At 38.4% G+C, this 18880-nt stretch overlaps 1 protein-coding gene across 2 annotated transcripts in view; it reads left to right on the forward strand.

Moving 5' to 3' along the window:
- Positions 1–18880, forward strand: part of LOC121894715 (cadherin-22) — a 180782-nt gene that overhangs the window by 86327 nt on the left and 75575 nt on the right. For both annotated transcript variants that reach the window (XM_042407515.1, XM_042407514.1), the window contains one exon: positions 13399–14503. In XM_042407515.1, coding sequence (XP_042263449.1) covers positions 14273–14503 — 231 coding nt within the window. In that variant the 5' untranslated portion in view covers positions 13399–14272. The remainder of the gene's footprint in view (positions 1–13398; positions 14504–18880) is intronic.

The following is an 18880-nucleotide window of genomic DNA, read 5'->3' on the forward strand; positions in this document are numbered from 1 at the left end:
AATTATGTTGGTGTATGGTATTTTAAAATCTTGGTCCATGTGCCCCTTTTTAACTTTGAGCACATACCCCTCTAAAGGTCTCTGCACGGCCCTGCATTTGAACATAAGAACATAACATAACTTGAACATAAGAAAGTAGAGATAAGTAGTCAACTAGTGTAAAATAAGATGATGCCATGGGTTGGTTTTCCCCCTGTCCTCTCCAATTTTTTAAGTCACCCGCCACCGCTGTTTTCATTGCATGTCATGACATATCTGTTGAGATATTTTAGTCTTGCCTCTTGTTGCTTTTTATAGATATGCCCTGTAATGCACTGACAGAAGTTTCTCTGTAAATCTACCTATACCCAGTAACATAACAAAAACAAAAAATGGGAATTTCATGTGGCTGGTAAGGCTTTCTGCTCGTCTCTCTTGCCAGAATATTATGGGATCTTGATGAGGTGTTATCAGCTACCTGCTTTGCCAGCTTTTGTCGCAGCTGTGGAGTGTGTGTTTGCTGTAATTGTCAGTGCCTTAAAAATGGGCCAATTTGATCTTCTTACTCTGAGGTCACAGGCAACTGGTACAAAACATTGCAGAGATTCATCATGATTCATCATTTTCAACCCAAGTTAAAAGGGGTTTCTGTGAAAAAAGAAGCAACAACAGCCTAGTATATTTTAGTCAGTAATTCACAGTCATGTGCACTCCACATCAATCCACAACACATCTAATTTGATGGAAGGCCACAATAGAGTTTGTGCTAATGCAGGGTTGGACTGGGACAAAAAATTGGCATTTTTGGCCCAGACTGGCCCCCCACAATCAGTCACCACCCACACTAGTACACCATCCTTGCAGTCCCCTAAAACATGTGTAATCTACTATTCCCCCAAAACACTACAAAACTGAGTAGTAAGTGCCGTGGGCAAGTGTTCCACTGCAAGTGGATCAGTGTACTCACTCGCTCTTGACTGACTGATTTAAAAACACCTGCATCATAGCAGGCTCAGGATGGGCAAAATAGTCTACCGCTTGTTCCTCCCTTTCTCTCTCCTCCACTGCTACCCTCAACAACCTGGCTTGACTAGACAGTGACATAAGGAGAGAAGGAGAAATGGTTAATTGGGTGGGGTATTAACATGATTATAAATTCAGATCCAGAATTGTTGGAATTCCCTGACAAAAATGTGCAACAAGCTGTACAATTTAAACAATATCATACTGGTAATGACCAAATAGTTGTTTATTCAACAAATGCACGGAGCTTTTCCATCTTATTTCATTGGATACTAACTATTCAGTTTGTACAGATTTGATGTATCCAAATATTGATGATGACTATTGCATAAGGTGTTTACACAGTTAATGAACTGTATAAATATGCTGATGACATGGCGCTAGTCCGTCTTATGCAGACAGGGGGCACAGTTAATCAGTTAACATCTTTCCACCATATTGAGGAGCTTACTGAGTGGTGTGAAGACAGTGCCCAAAAGTAAGACTAAGGAGCTGGTTAGTGTGAGTCATCATAATGCCTGTCATTATTTTCTATCCATTTTGATTACTGATCAGCCTGTTGAAGAAGTAGAGGTGTTAAAATATTTAGGAACCTTTTTTGAATGCACTTTTACAGCCAACACAGAATACATTTTTAAAAAAAGCAATGCAGCACTTGTATCAGGAATCAGGAAATTGGATTCATACGATATAAGCAAGAACATTTTAGAGACTGTTTACAGAAGTCTTGTTGAAAGTGTTTTACCTTTTAATATGTTTATATGGTATGGGCAACTGGGGACTAAGAACAAAATAGACCGTCCAGAATTACAAACATGGCCAGTAAAATTATTAGGTAAGAATAGAAACAACTGGAATGTATATAGAAAACAAGGGTGAAACAAAAACCCAACAACAAACAAATTGTGTCTGATCCTATTCATCCCCTTTTTAAAGAATTCATAAAATTGCCCTCAAGATGCCATAGAGCCGCTACAGTAACCAAGAACATTTACAAAAAGTCTTTCATACCAAATGCAATAACTGCTAAATTCATAAACACCATCCACACTTTCCACATTTATGTGCAATAAAGATTATTATTATTATTATTATTATTATTATTATTATTATTATTATTACTATATCACCTTTTTGTTTTATATTAATGTTCAGAGAGGAGTAATAGACCTGTGTATGTGATAGCATAATTAAATCAAGGGTGTGCGTGTTTGTTTGGGGAGTTTAAACTACAGTTGACCTTTCTCACATGTGCACTGGTGCTCATGTGCTTACCACGTGAATGTGCATGCTTACTGGACAGCAGCACTAAACAGTTTGAACATAATGTAGGTGGAGAAAGGTCTGGAGTAGGCTACATGTAGGTCTACGTTACCCCAAAGATAGTAATACCATTTATATCATAATAGTCGCCACATACTGCCACGTATTTTTTTCCTTGTACTAGGCAGGCATACATTTTAGCACAGTGGACCTACAGATGTAACTTATTATACAGTCTTTATCAAGGGAACCCTTAGCGTAATAATTTTAATAATATTATGATACAATATGGATCGAGGTCACTCATTGCTTATCCAAGCTAACGTTAGCTAATTAACCTTAGAATAGTCAGCCAAAGTTGTGACAGCATTAGAGAACTATGCTAGGCTAAAAAAATACTACAGCTACACTATTTGGCATTGACTGACTGAGTGAGCACCAGCAGTAGCTGACGGTCTCACTTTATGATAGCGTTAGGCATATGTCTTATCTTATCTTATTATGTCTATATCTTATTATCATTGTCATTAATTGAATTAATCATCATTCATCGTCGTCATCATGGCATGGCGCACACAGTACCTCCCTGCGTCCTCCCTGAGAGTCCCTGTTTCCTTGCATGCTACTCCGTGCTTACTGCTTTAACTACGCTCTCCTCCTGCTCACTCTGATCCTCGGCTTCCATGTCACACGCCTGCTTCTCTGCCTGGCACTGGTCATGGCCAGCCACCTCTCCTCCTTCCACCTGTTGCTGCATAATGGTGGGTACTGTCACCGTAGATGTTGAAGCTACTGCTGCAGCCCCTGTAGCAAACATATCTGTAATTTTTGCTCATTTGGTGGCATCCACATCTAGATTCATCAGTTTTTTGGCCCGCAACATCTCTGCGCCCCCTTTCTTTTGTTTTTGCTTATCCATTTTGACAACTGACAAAGACCCTCCTTCATCCACAGATGTTTGGCTCTGAGCCACGGCATCCAGGGGCGGATCTACCAGGGTGGCATGGGTTGGCAGCTGTCACCCCTAAAAATGCCTTGCCACCCCAGCTGCCACCCCAGTTTTGGATATCTAATTCCAATATATATATATACATATATATATATGAAGATGTGGCTGGTCAGAAATTTAGAAGAGCAAAACTCCTATGTCTGAGTGCAAGTGAATGCAGCAAGAGATGATGCCAGCTGCCGCTAGCAGTCCCTGCAGCGGGCAGCAGCTCTGTTTTCTCTTGGCCCCTACAGCTTTCTGTGCAGCCTCTCCTGGTCCCGGCCGCACACAATTACTGCTGATGGCTTTTTTCCTGCTAAATGCGTGTGTGTGGTTGCCAACTTCCACTATTAGAAATACAGAATGGCTGCAGATGGATAGTGGCGGGGTTGTTTTGTTGAAGCGTGTTTTGTTTAGTAAGAGTAACTTGTGTTTGATTGTATGAGGGTCAGATTAAACCTTACTAAACCCAAATATTCACTGGTCCTACAAGTGTCTTTGGATTTCCTGCAGCTACCAACATCTCTGAAACAGCTCATTGTACAGACAAACATATCCAAATTTCAGATCAGTCATGCAAGTGCAAGATACAAAAGCACTCAGTGTAAAAAAGCACTAAAATCACTCGCTCCAAAACCCCAAACAAGAGACCACATTAGTCAGCAATGCAGTGACAGTTCATTCAAACCTTATCTGAGAGTTCGCACTTTCACCACATTTTCAAATTGAAGCTCAGAGAAAAGGACTTTTGTTTAATCAGCATTACTGGATAAACACTGGATATCTTGGATCATTGGCAACACTAAATGTGTGGCTTCACAGAGTATATAGTAAGTGACACAATTGATGAATATCGTCTTTATATATAGGTCTCTACCTAGGGGCCGATTTAAACCCTTATGGAAAGCTTGCATTGACATAATTACTGATCACTTTGAATCTTATTTCAGAAACCTTTGGGAAAATACTGAGGGGCATGCAGGAGGTTGAAAGAAACAGCAAGTGAAAAACAACACACATTCACTCAAACTTTTCACAACATTCAGTGTTAAGTTGTACACCATTATTAATAATGAGGACTATTAAAGGAAACATGTTAAGTCACTCTGATTCTTATTAGACACTTGTAAAAATGAAGAGGAGGGGTGACATCACCAGTTTTTTTCTACCAAAGAGAACACCAACTAATGAACAGAGAGATACATCAGGAGAACTGGTGATAGAAAGAGAGCAACAAGGAAGAGAAAAGGTGGAGGGCAAAGATGACCAGGTGACGAGGTGAAAGAGGGAGAGCAGAGATGAAACCACAGAGATGAAAAAAGACATGTATTTGGAAAAAATGTCTGAAGATTTGGAAATAAAACAATTTATTGATTTGTAATGCCACCTTTAGATATTTCTATTCAATGTTTTACTCATGTGCAACAATAATGCAATGTTATTGAGTTAAAATATCTTTTCCAAGAAAATATTGATACATATGATTGTAATTAAATCAGCATATATATATATATATTTCTGCCACCCCTTAAAGTCTCTGTGCCACCCTCTTTCCACTCCATGAATATTTCTCTAGATCAGCCCCTGATGACATCTGACACAAGAAACAGAGAGGACAGAGGGGAGTGGTGGGGCTGGCCCTGTAAAAGATGTCATTGCGCCAGCCTAGTGTCATTATCAAAAATGAACCAATGGGCCGCTGCCCTTGCTTTATGGGCCAGTTGTTTGTTTTTTGTTTTTTTTTTTGGTTGTTGTTGTTGTTGTATTTGTTTTTTAATTAAAAATTAAATACCTGCTATGCCAGATTACCAGTCCAGCACTGGGCTAATAGCAGAGCAGAGAGGCAAAGATAACAAATGTATCACAGTGTGAAAAAAGTGGGTGACAAACCCAAATGGGCCACTGACCAATCAGCTTGTTTGTCAGCCTCTTCCTGGAACAGAAGGTAATCCTTAATATTGAACCCTGTAACAGGTGCAGGGAAATTACAGCAATGAGAACAAATTGGCTAGAGTTTACATTTATTTCCCTTGCAGTTGTTCAGGCATTTTAAATTGCTTGTATTGCACACAGTAAATTAAACAATGTGCAATTTATTTATATATTTAGAAATTTGTTTAATGCATTATTCATATTTCTTTGAATATGGGCTTTCCAGAATATGGTCATTTTTCCTGATTAAAGAAAGCCATTTTATATATATATTCTACTCTTCTACCTCTGCCTTTACTGCCCCCATTCCTCAATTGAACAGATGTGTGTTTCAAATACCAAACAGAATTTTTTATTCTTCCCCACATAAAATAGCACTGTCCTCATATATCATCCTATTAAAAAACACACATGATTATAAGGCTATAAGGCTATAATGTAGGCCGTATTAAACTTATTATCAGTTTCACAGTCTTTAAAAGCATTCTTATTTCCAAGATGAACAAAAGATACAGAGACAAAAATGTGTACTGCAGATTAAGTGTCCAAAACTGGCTAATAGATATTTCAGTCATAATCCTCCACCTGTTGCTTTGAAAGCACTATCACTGTAAACAATGTGCTACAACCAATGAGAGCCTTCATCGGTAAAGCTCCATTAACCTTTCCTAACCCATAATCAACAATTAGCCTGTTGCTTCTGAGTACAATCAACAGTAAAGTAGCTATGAGCTCCAAGATATCTACACTAATGTAATGTGATGAAACCAGCAATCAACAAAACATAGGCAATCACATTGCGACTAAATCTTGATACATATTCCAAAGACTTATTGGCTAACAGTGGGACACACTGATCACATAAACCAAAACAAAAAAAAAAAGTTAACCAATTAAGAACAGTATGACATTATAGTTTCAGGTAAAACAATACCATAACCAATGAGTAAACCAACCTATATAATACAATTGTAATAATAATAATGAATATATTTAATCATTGTATTAGTTTTATTACTTTGATCAAAGCGGAAAACTCAGCAGTCATTGGGTTGAGGCACTATGGCCACCATACTCTGGACATGCCTGCTCAAATGGATTGTAACACTCACACATACTGTTACATTATGTGCCTGTATGCATGTGAATGTTTGAGCATGTGTGTGCATATGAGAGAATGTGTGTCAAAGAGACAGAGGGGGCTGTCTGCTGGCCATTGGCCCCATGCCTATCAGTTCGCCGTGATCAGTCTTGCTTGCCTGTCGTCTATCCGCTGCCAGCTGTCAAACGGCCTGTTCTGGGCATGCCCACTGATGAGAGGCTGCAGCCATGCTCTAGAATCAATCCAGCGCTCTTAATAGGTCACGAATGGCTGCACAGTGCTTGCCAATAGCTTTGGAGTGGCGAATGAGTAGAGGAGGGAATGGAGAGAGATATAGGGAAGAGAGAGATACACAGAGAGAGACAGATATGTCAGCCATATTTTTATCCCCAACAACAAGTTTTGCTGGCCACTGCTAGAGAAGAAAGGGCAGTAATTGACATGCTACTAATTTGCCTCGGCTAGTGGGGGGCCTTGACTCCACTGTAGTGATAGCCAACTTTGAATGAAACCAGAACAAACTAACATAATTTTTTCCTTCTCTGTCTCTGTCTCCCTCCCTGACTCATTAGAGTTTCCTACTTTTGGTCCTAATTACAAGTAAATGTGTACACACTTAATGAAATTCCCTAAGTAGGGAGTCAGAACAGAAGGAGAAGGAGATTCATTGGAAGAGTGAGAATTTTGTTTTTAGATACCAAGCAGTTGGTGTTAAGCAAATGTTTCAGTTTGCAAAGCAACTTCTGGGCCAATGGTGCACGCAGAAAAATATTTGATACAAATGCTCTCTAATTAAACATATTCAAACTGCCTGCTGTACTGTTAAGTCATCTACTGTAAGGGAACAGGGAAAGTGTAGATAGGAAAAAACGAATTAATTTTATCCTCCCAATGCTGTTTGCCTTTGAGGCACAGAGGAATAAACAGTACTGTATGTTTTTATTTCTTTGAAGTTATCACTCCACAGCTCAAACATATCTAATTGGAAACTTGAAAAGAAATTTTTTTTTGATCAATTCAAGTCAAGCAAGGGACATAAGATGAGGGTGTCCTTTGATTGACTGTCATTCAAAGTGCAACAAGAAATTCACTCCAGTTTATTTGAATAAATGTATATGTTATGAAGTGTACATTGTAAAACATATATTTTTGAATTTCTCCTGTGTTGTAGATGACTCCTAAAAGACATTTAGCTGAAGTTACAACCAGTCAGAGCTGTCTATTCTGACCTGTTGTGTACTGCCATGGAGCATGTATGCAAAATTCTACTGCCTTACAAATTTAGTTAAATATATTTTTTAAAAGTATTAAAACAATGTAATGTGTCTCTCTGTCCACAGTGATGTGCAAGCACCAGGGACCTGCCTGTTAACTGTCAAAGTTTAGACCAAAAGCACCACTGTGTTAACAAAGCAGTGATCTCTGTGACTGTTTTAAGCCCATGCTCTGAGTGTATGTTCATGAATTTTCCACAATAGAGGATGAGTATCAGACAAACTACACTGAATAATACACACATTCCATATAAGATAGGTTATTAGTGCAGATGTACAGTATTTCATATATCATAGTATGCTTTGTAAGCCCATTTGGGCTTGGCATCTATTGATGCAAGATACTACATTGATATCAGAGTACAGACTCCCCTGGCCCCATCTGAGTAGTTTTTATTTGTTGGACACAATTTAGTCCATCTAAATGTCAATATATTTTAGCACTATTTAGTTGTACATATTTTCTGGGTGAAATGCCAGGTTTTTAGAGTGTCCCGTGTTGAAAACACACAAGGGGCAGCATTGGTGTGGGCGTGTTGCTACAGGTAGCAGTGACAAAAAATGATCCAGGGGGTCCATTTTGAAGGGTTATTAGATGCTCAGACACTGCACAATAGTTTATTCCCCTATGAGACAGAATTTTACGTCTCTAAAAACTTGTCAAGGCACCCTTAATTCTACTAGTCCTTCTTGATGATTTGTATGGAGGGTTTAAGGGCTGAAACTAAATATGTAAATACATAAATAATTATACAATTAAATGCTTAAATAAATCAATAAATATATAATTATATAATGAAATGCTTAAATAAATAACTAATTATGTAATTGAATGCTTAATTGTCACCATAAATTAATAAATCACAAATCAGATGAGACATTAATTATATAAATGTTAAATATATTTGTGTATTTATTTATTTTTTCATATATATACACATTTGTATATTAATTAATTCATTCATTCATTATTTTTCTTTCATTATTCATTAAGTCACATCCATTTGAATTTAGAACGATGATTAAACTTAAGTTACAATCTAACTTTCTTTATAAGTACTTTTATTTATCCATTGTGTAACTTGCTGCAGCGAAATAAGTAACGGATAATCAATGAACCATCGCTGTGCATCGGGTGGTTCTTTGCCTCCACATCGCGCCTTAAAAACATTTAACGCACACCTACAATTTGATTATCCCAGTTATACCATGGCCATTTGCCCACAATATAAAATAAAAGCATTCACAAATTTTTGGTGAAGGCTTTGAACTCAAAATCAAAAGGTTATGAAGCAAGAGCTTACCGCTGTCATGACAACTTGACATACTGTACTCACCACCACTTTTAACTGAGGCATAAAATTCACATAAGTTGTCATTTAGCAGAACCACAGAGTATGTCTCCAAATCAGTGTTGTTTTGTTTTTGGTAGAGAAAGTTTCTCAGTATATTAACTGCCCATTTTGTTGCCTTTTTGCATTAATCTCATCCTTCTCTTCCTCTATCATTTTAAGCTCTTCAGGTGTCATTTTCTTGTGATGTTTTTTGCTTGGTTTCTTTCTTTTCTTCTCTATTTCTTTTTCCTCTACTGTGTCCCATTCTTCAAAACTACATAACAAGTAAGCTTTGACAGCTGTGCTCTTTAATGTTGCTATGGTTACAGGTTGGGTAGTGGATGAATTTAGAACGGTGATTAAACTTGAGCCGAACTATGTGTGCAATATACAGTTTTAACGCACACCTGCCAGCCAATCAGAAAAGAGTATTCACCCAGACCACGGTATGCATAAATGTGTCAATTTCATCCATCAAAAGTCAGGGGGTGGGTTCAAGCCTCTGATTGGTCACGCTGCAGCCTTAGTTGCTGTACTATCTCCGCGAAGATCGTGAATACAGCTTCATTAATTTCTGTGTCAGTCACGGCCGATATCATTCCAATTCATTCAGCGAAGCCCCAATCTGATCTAAAAAAGCATAGGAATTGGCATTTGTCTTCATCTGTTCAGCTACAGCCAACATATCTACCATTGTAATACACGAGATTTTATTAAGATCCGCGTTAGGTTCTGCCATCTTGAATTAGGCAAAAGCACTAGATTCAAGTTCAACCACCAATCGTAGGGCAGAGTCCACCCCCTGACTTTTGATGGACGAAGTTGACACATTTATTTATTTTACTGCAGTAAGTTACACTATGGATAAATGAAAGTATATATATATATATATAAATAAATGAAATTATAAATAGATAAATTAATGTGTGAATAAATGAAAAAAAGTAAATAAATGACTGACTATACAAATAAATAAATAAATAAATACACAAATAAATTTAACATTTATATATTTGATATCTCATTTAATTTGTGATTTATTTATTTATACTGACAATTAAGCATTAAATTATATAATTACTTATTTATTCATTTATTTAAGCATTTTATTATATAATTATATATGTATTAATTTATTTATGCATTTAATTATACAATTATTTATGTATTTATATATTTAGTTTGGCCCTTAAAACCCTCCTTACATTGCATGTTTAATGGTAGAATTGACATAGCGCTACACCATTCACACACCAGGCAATCTAACTAGGGGGTGCATTTATTTGATTGGACAAGGAAGTGTTACTTAAAGGGTACATATCGTGCTTTTTGTGATGTTATTTTTACATGGTTATAATGTTGGATATCTATGTTAAACATGGTCAACGTTCCAAAACTGAAGGTTAACGTATGTAAAAATGCAGCCCCCCATTCCGTATGCTTTGTTGCTAAGGTTGTTCCATGGATTGTTTGTGTTGTCCAATAGCATATTTTGGACCAGATTCAGGCTTGAACATATATGGATGTATTTGAGAAGTTTTCATTTCAAGTGGAGAGAGAGAAAAAGAAGTGAAATCCTCTTACTACTGTTTGTTTACATAGCCTCATGAGTTGCCAACCTGGCCAACCAGAACAGAGTGGGCTCATCAGGAGGGAGGCCTTCAAGAGACATAAGCTAAAATGGCCTGTTTCAGACAGAAGCTGAACTGAGGGGCTGCATGAAGGACCAGTATGAGATAAGGAGTTTTTTTAACCTGTAAATGATGCAGAGATATTCCAGTAGAGCCACAGAGTATAAATATAGACCTGGAAATGTGCATAATATGTCCCCTTTAATGCAAAAAAAAAAGTCATCTCTCCCATTGTAGTTCAAGAGCAAGTAGGAATACCCCAGTGCTACCATCAGTTGCCACTCCATCGGAGAGCAGGTGGTACTTTTCTGCTGAGAGGGACCACAGATAGAGCCACACACACTGTTGTAGCCACATCTACAGTACATGAGCAGATGGTGGAGAAGCAAGACATTTTTCATATTTGCACCAGATAACTAACCCCAAGGTTCTTTGCCTCTCTGGTGGGATGCAATGCAGTGGGCAGATAGGCAGTGATATGAAAATAGGATGCTCTGTTAGTGACTATTGGAGACAGCCAGCCACATTGTTGGCTGACATGACTGTGGAACTAAAGACAGAAATATTGGAACTTGCTCTTTAATATCACAATGGGGGTGGCCTGGCTGCAGAGGGACACAGCTCCGCCTCAACAGAGGATGATAATAGTGTGTCATCTCCACCACCAGGCAGCATGGATTGGTTATCATCCTCTGCAGGGCAAATGGTGGATCTTAGTCAGAAGAGCCTGGTCACATTCTGTCTCACTGCTGTCAGAGCAAAGCTCCATCTGAGGAGAATACTGGAAAATAGGCCTATCACTGCCAACAAGCACACCCCTACTGTTACTGAACGCAGGCAGCGGCATGCTCAGTGCACCACTGGTATTGGTCTGCCATGCCAATCAGTCCAGGGCACAAAAGAGGAGAGACAAACTCATCCTTGACTGCTGAATTGTCTCTGTGGAGTTCAGTGTTGTTATGTCTAGTGCTAAAGGAAAGTGTACGAGCCAGAGCAGAACCAATCATTATTGTGCAAACAAACCACCAGTTGCAATGTATAAAGTTAATGGTGCATTCAACAGATTTAATATGTGAAAGTCAAATTCCTGGTCATGAGGACTACTACAGAGCCTTTGAAATCACTGTATATATTGCATCTGTAGTGAAGAGACCTTTATCAAGTCTGAGGAGATTACTCAAGTGACACCACCTGAGTATCTCAGCTTGGCCTTATACGCTAAAAATCTGGAAAGCTTGAGTGACAGACACAGCAAGTGAAGTTTGAAAGACTTATGTTAGGGAAGGACAATATCATTGTATTACTGGAAGTGTAAGAACCAGTGTTTTCAAAGCTTGATCCATATATTATGGTATAAAAGCCAACCCTTTGCTGCTGTTTTAATCTGTCCCTTGCAATGCCCCCAATTTGTGCAATATAGCATCTCTGGAGTATTCCTTCAGGTCAAATATATTGTTCACTGTTCAAATTCATTAGTAGTCAACTTACAAATCTCACATACTTTATTGCTGCATGACTACTCAGTCCACCGTATCACATCAGCGCCTGCATCACACACCTAAATATACTGTACAATAACATGTCCAACGTATTATTGGTGCAAATCTCCATATAGCTCCTCCTTTTAAAATACAAACTGTACTGTAAAGTGAACTAAGAGGTCTAAGCTGTTTAAGATCTTGAATTGTTTTCTCTGGAGATTGGACACCCCCAGAGCAGTCGGTTTCCAATACCACGGACATTGCCTTGACCAACAGTCTGAGAAGGAATTATTTCCAGAAGCTCCAAGCCTGCTACCGGGCAGGAGGAGAGCAAGATTAGAAGTCCTCTACCAGCCGCCAGAAATACAATAGGTTAAACCACCTACTGGCCTGAGGAGCTTTTCTTCGAATGGTGTTGCAATCTTCCTCTCTTGGGGTTGTGAGGCCTGAGACATACTAAATGTTATTGTTTCTCCTTTTTTTTTTTGGCACCCGCCTTTTGTTCTGAATGTTTCAAAGAGACCATTAATCACACACACAGCCACACACAACACATCAGTCTGTCTCATTTCCTCTTTTAGTCTTTCATTTTAAAGTTCTTTCTTTTTTGTCCTTCTTTTGTCATCTATCCCCTTCCCTTCTCTTTCCGTCTAACCTCTGTGCGTGTTTCACAACAGCCGAGGACCGTATCTGCTCCCCCCTACTGCTCTCCAATGTTTGTCTGAAGTATTAGGGGGTTGTTGCCTCATTGGATAGAATTAATTGATTAATACTTTTATCCAATTAGTGCTCCCTCATGCAATTAATCAGCTGGCTGAGGTTAGGGCCGCTCCATCAGTCGGACGAAAGGCAGACATATGCTATGGGTCTTGTGTGTGATGACCAATGACCTCTCTTTCTCCTGCTCTCTCCCTCTCCCCGTCTCTCTCTCTCTTTCCTATTTTCCACACACCTGGTTTCCTGTCCTCTTTTCACTGTTCTGCCATCGCTCTCCAGCTCACAGCACATTGTTAGAATTCTTGCTGAACACAAGAATCGCTGGTGGAAACAGTTTCCTCCAGGTAATCCTAACAAAACTAACACATGTGGCTCAGACCACAGAGAGGTAAAGAAAGGAAAGATGAACAGAAAAGTGGTGTCAGAGGATTTCTTTCTTTATTTATTATTTGTGGGTACAGTGAAGTACAGTGAACAAGTCTGAAACATCAGCAGTGTTCATGTTATAGATAGTACAAGTGACATACCATACAGTGTGTACACTGCACACTAAAATAAAAAAAACAACTCATTCTAAACTCTGATTTTGATGTTCAGATAACCTTTAAAATAAAATTCCTGATTCAGCGCAAATTGCAATTATGATAACAACAATTTCCTTTTCTTTCTCACAGGTTTGTCCTTTTCCTGCCTCTGAATCACTGACTGAGTTGTCATGATGGACAAAGAAATACCACAGGACCTTTGAAGAGTGAACTTCACACACCAATGGATTGTTCTTGAGGGAAAAGCCATCGAAGATCAAACAAAATCACCAACAGTAAAACCAGTTGGCCTTTTCTCAGTTCAAGGATTCTGCTGGACAACAGAAGAGTTTTCTTTGCAGAAAAGTTCAATAGAGTCATTTTTGGACAGTTTGGTACTGAACCACCTGAACCATTGAAGAAAACGCACCAACCACCCAACGATTGGAATTGACATGGCGGGAAGTGAAATTGGAGGCACTGCAAGCAGTAAAAAACACAAAGTCAAGAATGGATGGAAACAGTCACTTTTCAGAGGCATGCTCCTCAACGCCATCGTATCTCCAATTCCCTCTAGTTTCTCCACTGAGCAGTGAGCCAGTCTAGTGAAGCCTGTTGTTTTCTGTTGCCTTCAAAAAGACATTTTCCAAAGTCCATTTTGGTACATAAGGTTATGTTATGAGAAAAAAATCTGATAAGCTATTATTAAGTGGGGTAGATACTGTAATAGAATCATAATGACTGACCATGTTACAATACAAACAAGTCTTCGGCATGTGGTAGGAACCCAATATGCTCCATGACCTGCCCTGTATTCAGCCGATAACTTTAGAGTGATCCATGATCCCACGGATTAACTTTCAAGTTCTCATACAAAGGCACACGTTTACTCTGGTGGAGTTTTATTTGGTATAAAACTACAACCTGAAGACTCTTCGTGTCTGCATGCAATTTTCATATTACATGTAGACCCAGGTTGGGTTTCTTTCTTTTTTTTTCTTTTCTTAATTTTAAAAAAATCAAAATGGCTCCATTATGGACAGCAGGAGCTGGGACACTGTTGGCAGTGTTAAGCCTTCTTAGCTGCTGTAGTTTTGGCTGGTGTGAAACCTCAAGGACTAGTGGTTCGACCTCAGAAGGCAATAGACAGGACCAAGGACCCTCATCGCTTGAACGAGTCAAGAGAGGATGGGTTTGGAACCAGTTCTTTGTGGTGGAGGAGTACACAGGCACAGAGCCGCTATACGTAGGAAAGGTAAGACATTTAATTTTATGATGTAATACAGTGGTTCACAACCTTTTTTGGGCCAGCGCCCCCCTATTCATTATCCAGGTCCCTTACCGCCCCCCATCAATTAAAATATAGGCTATCTGTGAACCCTGAATATTAATGTTGATTATTATTCTGTGTTATATCATTAAAAAAAGCATGTCATTGGATGCCAAATAACACTTTTGATTTAACTGTACAGTTGGACTATATTTATCATGAGTTTGCCAGGGAGCAATAAAGCCATGTGAATAGAAATTAAATTTATGAGTGTTAAACAAATGCAATGGTTAGAAATTTGACATTCAAACTTTAATTAGGTCTTGTTATTGATCACAAACAGCAGCCAATCAGAAAGCGGTAATTTGATGCTAGTGCCAAACAACAGAAGACAAGAGCAGCCAACCAATGAAAAAGTCTGAGGCTGCTGGAAAAAAGCAGAAGGATATGTATCCATAGCTAAAGTATTCAATAGAACACTGGCAGCATTTTTTCTTGTTCAGCGCCATTTTGCTGATATGATGTGATTGCTTTTGTTTTATGATGCTGTCCAGTTGATTAAATAATCTGACCTGCAGCAGTCTGGCAGAGAGAATTTAATAAAATAACCCAGTTCAAGGGTTAGTGCCACAGGGGTTTTGGTCGGGGGGTTTGGGGTCCTCCCCCCAAAAAATGTGATGTTATTTGACTAAAAACCTATTAGCTACTATTAGCATTACTATATTTATTTAAAAAAAACGCATTGTGTTCCATGAAAAAATAATAACCACAAAACATTGGTAAAACAGGCTTATAGTGAATGGAGATGAACTGCGATTTTCTCATCTTCCCATAGTCAGGCTGTAGCCACTAGCCAGCTGTGGTTGAAATGTTATCTTTATCTTATCCATAGGCCTACTCTTATCGGTCCGGTTCGTTATCAGTACTCTTATCGGTTCTTTTTCATTTCTAAAGAATTGTTTTGTTTTGTTTTTTTATTTAAAAAAAAAGAATAAATTCAGAACAGGATTACAACAGATTTATATTTTAAATGTGACAAAATATTGTTTCTACAGCAGCAACAGTGTTTCCATCAGCAAAGTCACTGTAAATTCAATATCTCACTAGAAAGAAATAAAAAATGTCAGTAAAATGAATAATATTCCTGACATCAAAATACTGAGTGAAGTTTAGAATAAATAAAGAACATAGACATCAGTCACTATCAGTCATTCCTCCTGTCCTCTGTCCTCCTCCCTCTGCTGATGGTTGAGAGGAGGGCTGATTTGAGTCAGTAGCTAAATTTTACCAGTTTACAAGAATTTGCCAAATTTTACAAACTAAGCTAAACACAAACACCGACAAATAGAACAGAGGAGAGGACAGGGGAGCTAGCGTGACAATAAATGACAGCAAAACATTTTAGAGACTCACAGAGCTGCCAACTCTCACGCATTGACCATGAGACTCACGCAATTGACACTCTTCACATACTCTCACGCTACATGTCCAAACAAATTCACAACTGATAACATTGTGGCATGAAAAGAGGACACTGACAGCACACAGACAGACAACACATGCTGAATTATCTCAGTCAGCGGCTCTTCTGGCAGCACCACAGCGTTTCTCTCTCTTGTCTGGCGTTGTGCGCATACAGGCATAGGTGAGAGTGAGTTACTATGGTTACAGGACGCTCTGTGTCTCTGTTGCTCTGAAACTTTCTTGTGATTCCCAATAATAGGTTTTTGGGTTAGTATGCCTATGCAAAATCATGAATCTAAGTACCTCAATGCTGAAATCTACTAATATAATATAATTTTACTTTTTACAGGGTTGCCAACAGCCTCTAATCTCTCTCACATCAATTTCTCAAATCTCACGCCAAATAAAAGACCCTGCTTCACCACAACTGGATCAAATCAGTGCAACTCTGAGGTCAACACACCAGGTTAGCTAAGGCTGTTTCTCAGGTGGAGCAGGGTTGGATGAGATGAAAAAAATTTCAAATATGAAATAGTCATTCTTCTAATAATCATTTCCTCACCTGATCAACCCAATTATATATTGTTCTAAGTTTTCATAGTACCCTCAATTTAATTAATCTAGACTAGTGCCGGTTTCTTGACTTAATCCAAGAGGTTAGGTGGTGCAGAAATGCACCCCCAGACTCCCCAACCAATTATGTATCTTTCCAAGTTTGCTCCCCCATTTTAAAACATAACCAGGCACCCATGCGTAGAACTGTTTACTTCTATTTGGATAGACCTCAGAGACTAAAGTGGGGAGTGTTGGATGATGGGAGCGACACATATATGACTTGGTGAGGAGCATCTATGGTCCTCACCAAGTCATCCTATGTTTTGGAGAGAAATATGTGTACTATCTGGAGTGTATATCAAAAAAATTGGCAAAAAGACCCCCACAGAGAAAGTATACACAGAAAGTATAGCACGTTTAGCAGAGCAGCATCAGCGAGTGCTTTAGGAGGCATTTAGGTACAGCGTTGAGGATAGGTCACTTGCGCTTTGAACATGCACAGAGCCCAATAGGCTACACAAATTTGACTGTAGCTATGTATGTAAAATGGAGGAAAATAGACTTGACAGTGCTGTGAAAAAACATAGGAAATCCTGAAGTCTAATGATAAAATTGTGAAAATGTGCATTTAAATGTAGGACTAAACTTGCATTAAAAACAGACACACAAACACCTCAACACCCCCCCTTTTAAAAAATATTGTTTCCAGCGCCACCTGACATTCTCTGAATGCCCTCATTGAGAAACACTAATGTAATATCCTATGAGGAACTTTGTGAATATGTGTTGATTCCTCAAATTGTTGCTTTTGAAAAGATAAAAAAATATATTTTAAAAGCAGGAATCCCTGAGGATGTAGTTAAGACTTAATCAAGACAAAGACAAGTCTAACAGACTTTACTTAGGACAATATATAAAGGGATTTTGTGTGATGAATTCCAAATTTTCGTCAAATTAGGGCAAATTTCTGTATGCTTTTGTCATCAGGATGAACACATTAGTAGTTGGAGTCGAGTCTAATCACATCAGCTCCTCTCATCCATGTAGCAGCAGACATTTTTCTAATGAGGAGTATTACACTTCTGATCAATTCCTCTAAAGTGAAAGCTGTTATTGTCTTTGAGGAGCAGAGTCCCATGATGTAAATATACAGCATCCAAATATAGATATACAGCAACACAAGTAGGCCTTCAAGGGCAGTCATCTTTTTAAAGAGATGAAAGACATAAATTCTTGTCAACATGCTTTTCATACAAAATAATGCACACAAGTTGTTTTAGAAGACAATAAAGTCTCTGCAGTTAGGTTGCAATCATAGTAATTTGTATTACAATGAGATGCACTTCCATTCCTACTGTCTGTTACTAATATTTATATCTACAAAAGTGATTTAAAAGTTTACAGTGAGTTGATGTGTCCTTGTGGGGAGCAACAAGATCAGAGCCTAAACACTAAACATTGTTGCCGCACATATTCTACATTTACATAATAATTTATTGGCTGACTGAACTGCACATACTGTAAAGCAAGAGTCTGTGCATTTATGTAATTGCTTAAACTCACAGCTCTCCATAAAGTTCCCTGTAATCATTTTAATTTAAATAACACAGAAAATTATTTTGATTATCAGAAGAAAACAATGATTGGATGGAGCTCCAAATATTTTGCACTGTATAGAATTAGCCGAGCAGTTTGGTGCGAGGAAAAATACAGAAGTGTGCTTATTTTGCTAGTGTCCAGTGCAGTATTGGAAGATTTGGTGAAGGTATCTGTGCTGTTGGAGATATGCATGATTATTCAGAGCATCACTCACAGTAGAGGCTGTTGTTTATTTGTTTATTGTTGAATGGCATTCAACAATAGTTGCATTGAACTTGCTTTCATGCCTCTGCCAGTAATGCACCTGCATTAAAAAAACAGAGCCCTTAAGGTCAAGACCATAACATTACGGGTTTAAAACCAAGAAAAGATCGACATCAAACCCAGATCCCACTGGATTTCTGCAAAGACCTCTGAAAGGTGCTTTATTACCAGTAAACAAGCAATAAAACTCTTTGTCACTGCAAAGACATTCACCATTAAAAATGTAAAGGTCTGAACACACTGTTGTGTCTCCTTTGCATTGTCCAAATATTTATATATTTTTCTTTGACAATACTGTTACTTTTTCACTGACACAGTGTTGCGTGGTTTTGCTGTGACAAAGCATGGGATGACACATGTGACCTCGTGTGTGACTGAGGAGTACCTGCCGTGTTTAAAAGAGGGTCGTTATTTAGCTGACAGTAGTGTAGTATATCTTGTGTAACATAGGAGTCACTGTAGTTTTGGATTTTGTTTCAC

This window comes from Thunnus maccoyii, chromosome 3 (assembly GCF_910596095.1).
Source record: "Thunnus maccoyii chromosome 3, fThuMac1.1, whole genome shotgun sequence".
In the NCBI taxonomy this organism is placed as follows: Eukaryota; Metazoa; Chordata; class Actinopteri; order Scombriformes; family Scombridae; genus Thunnus; species Thunnus maccoyii.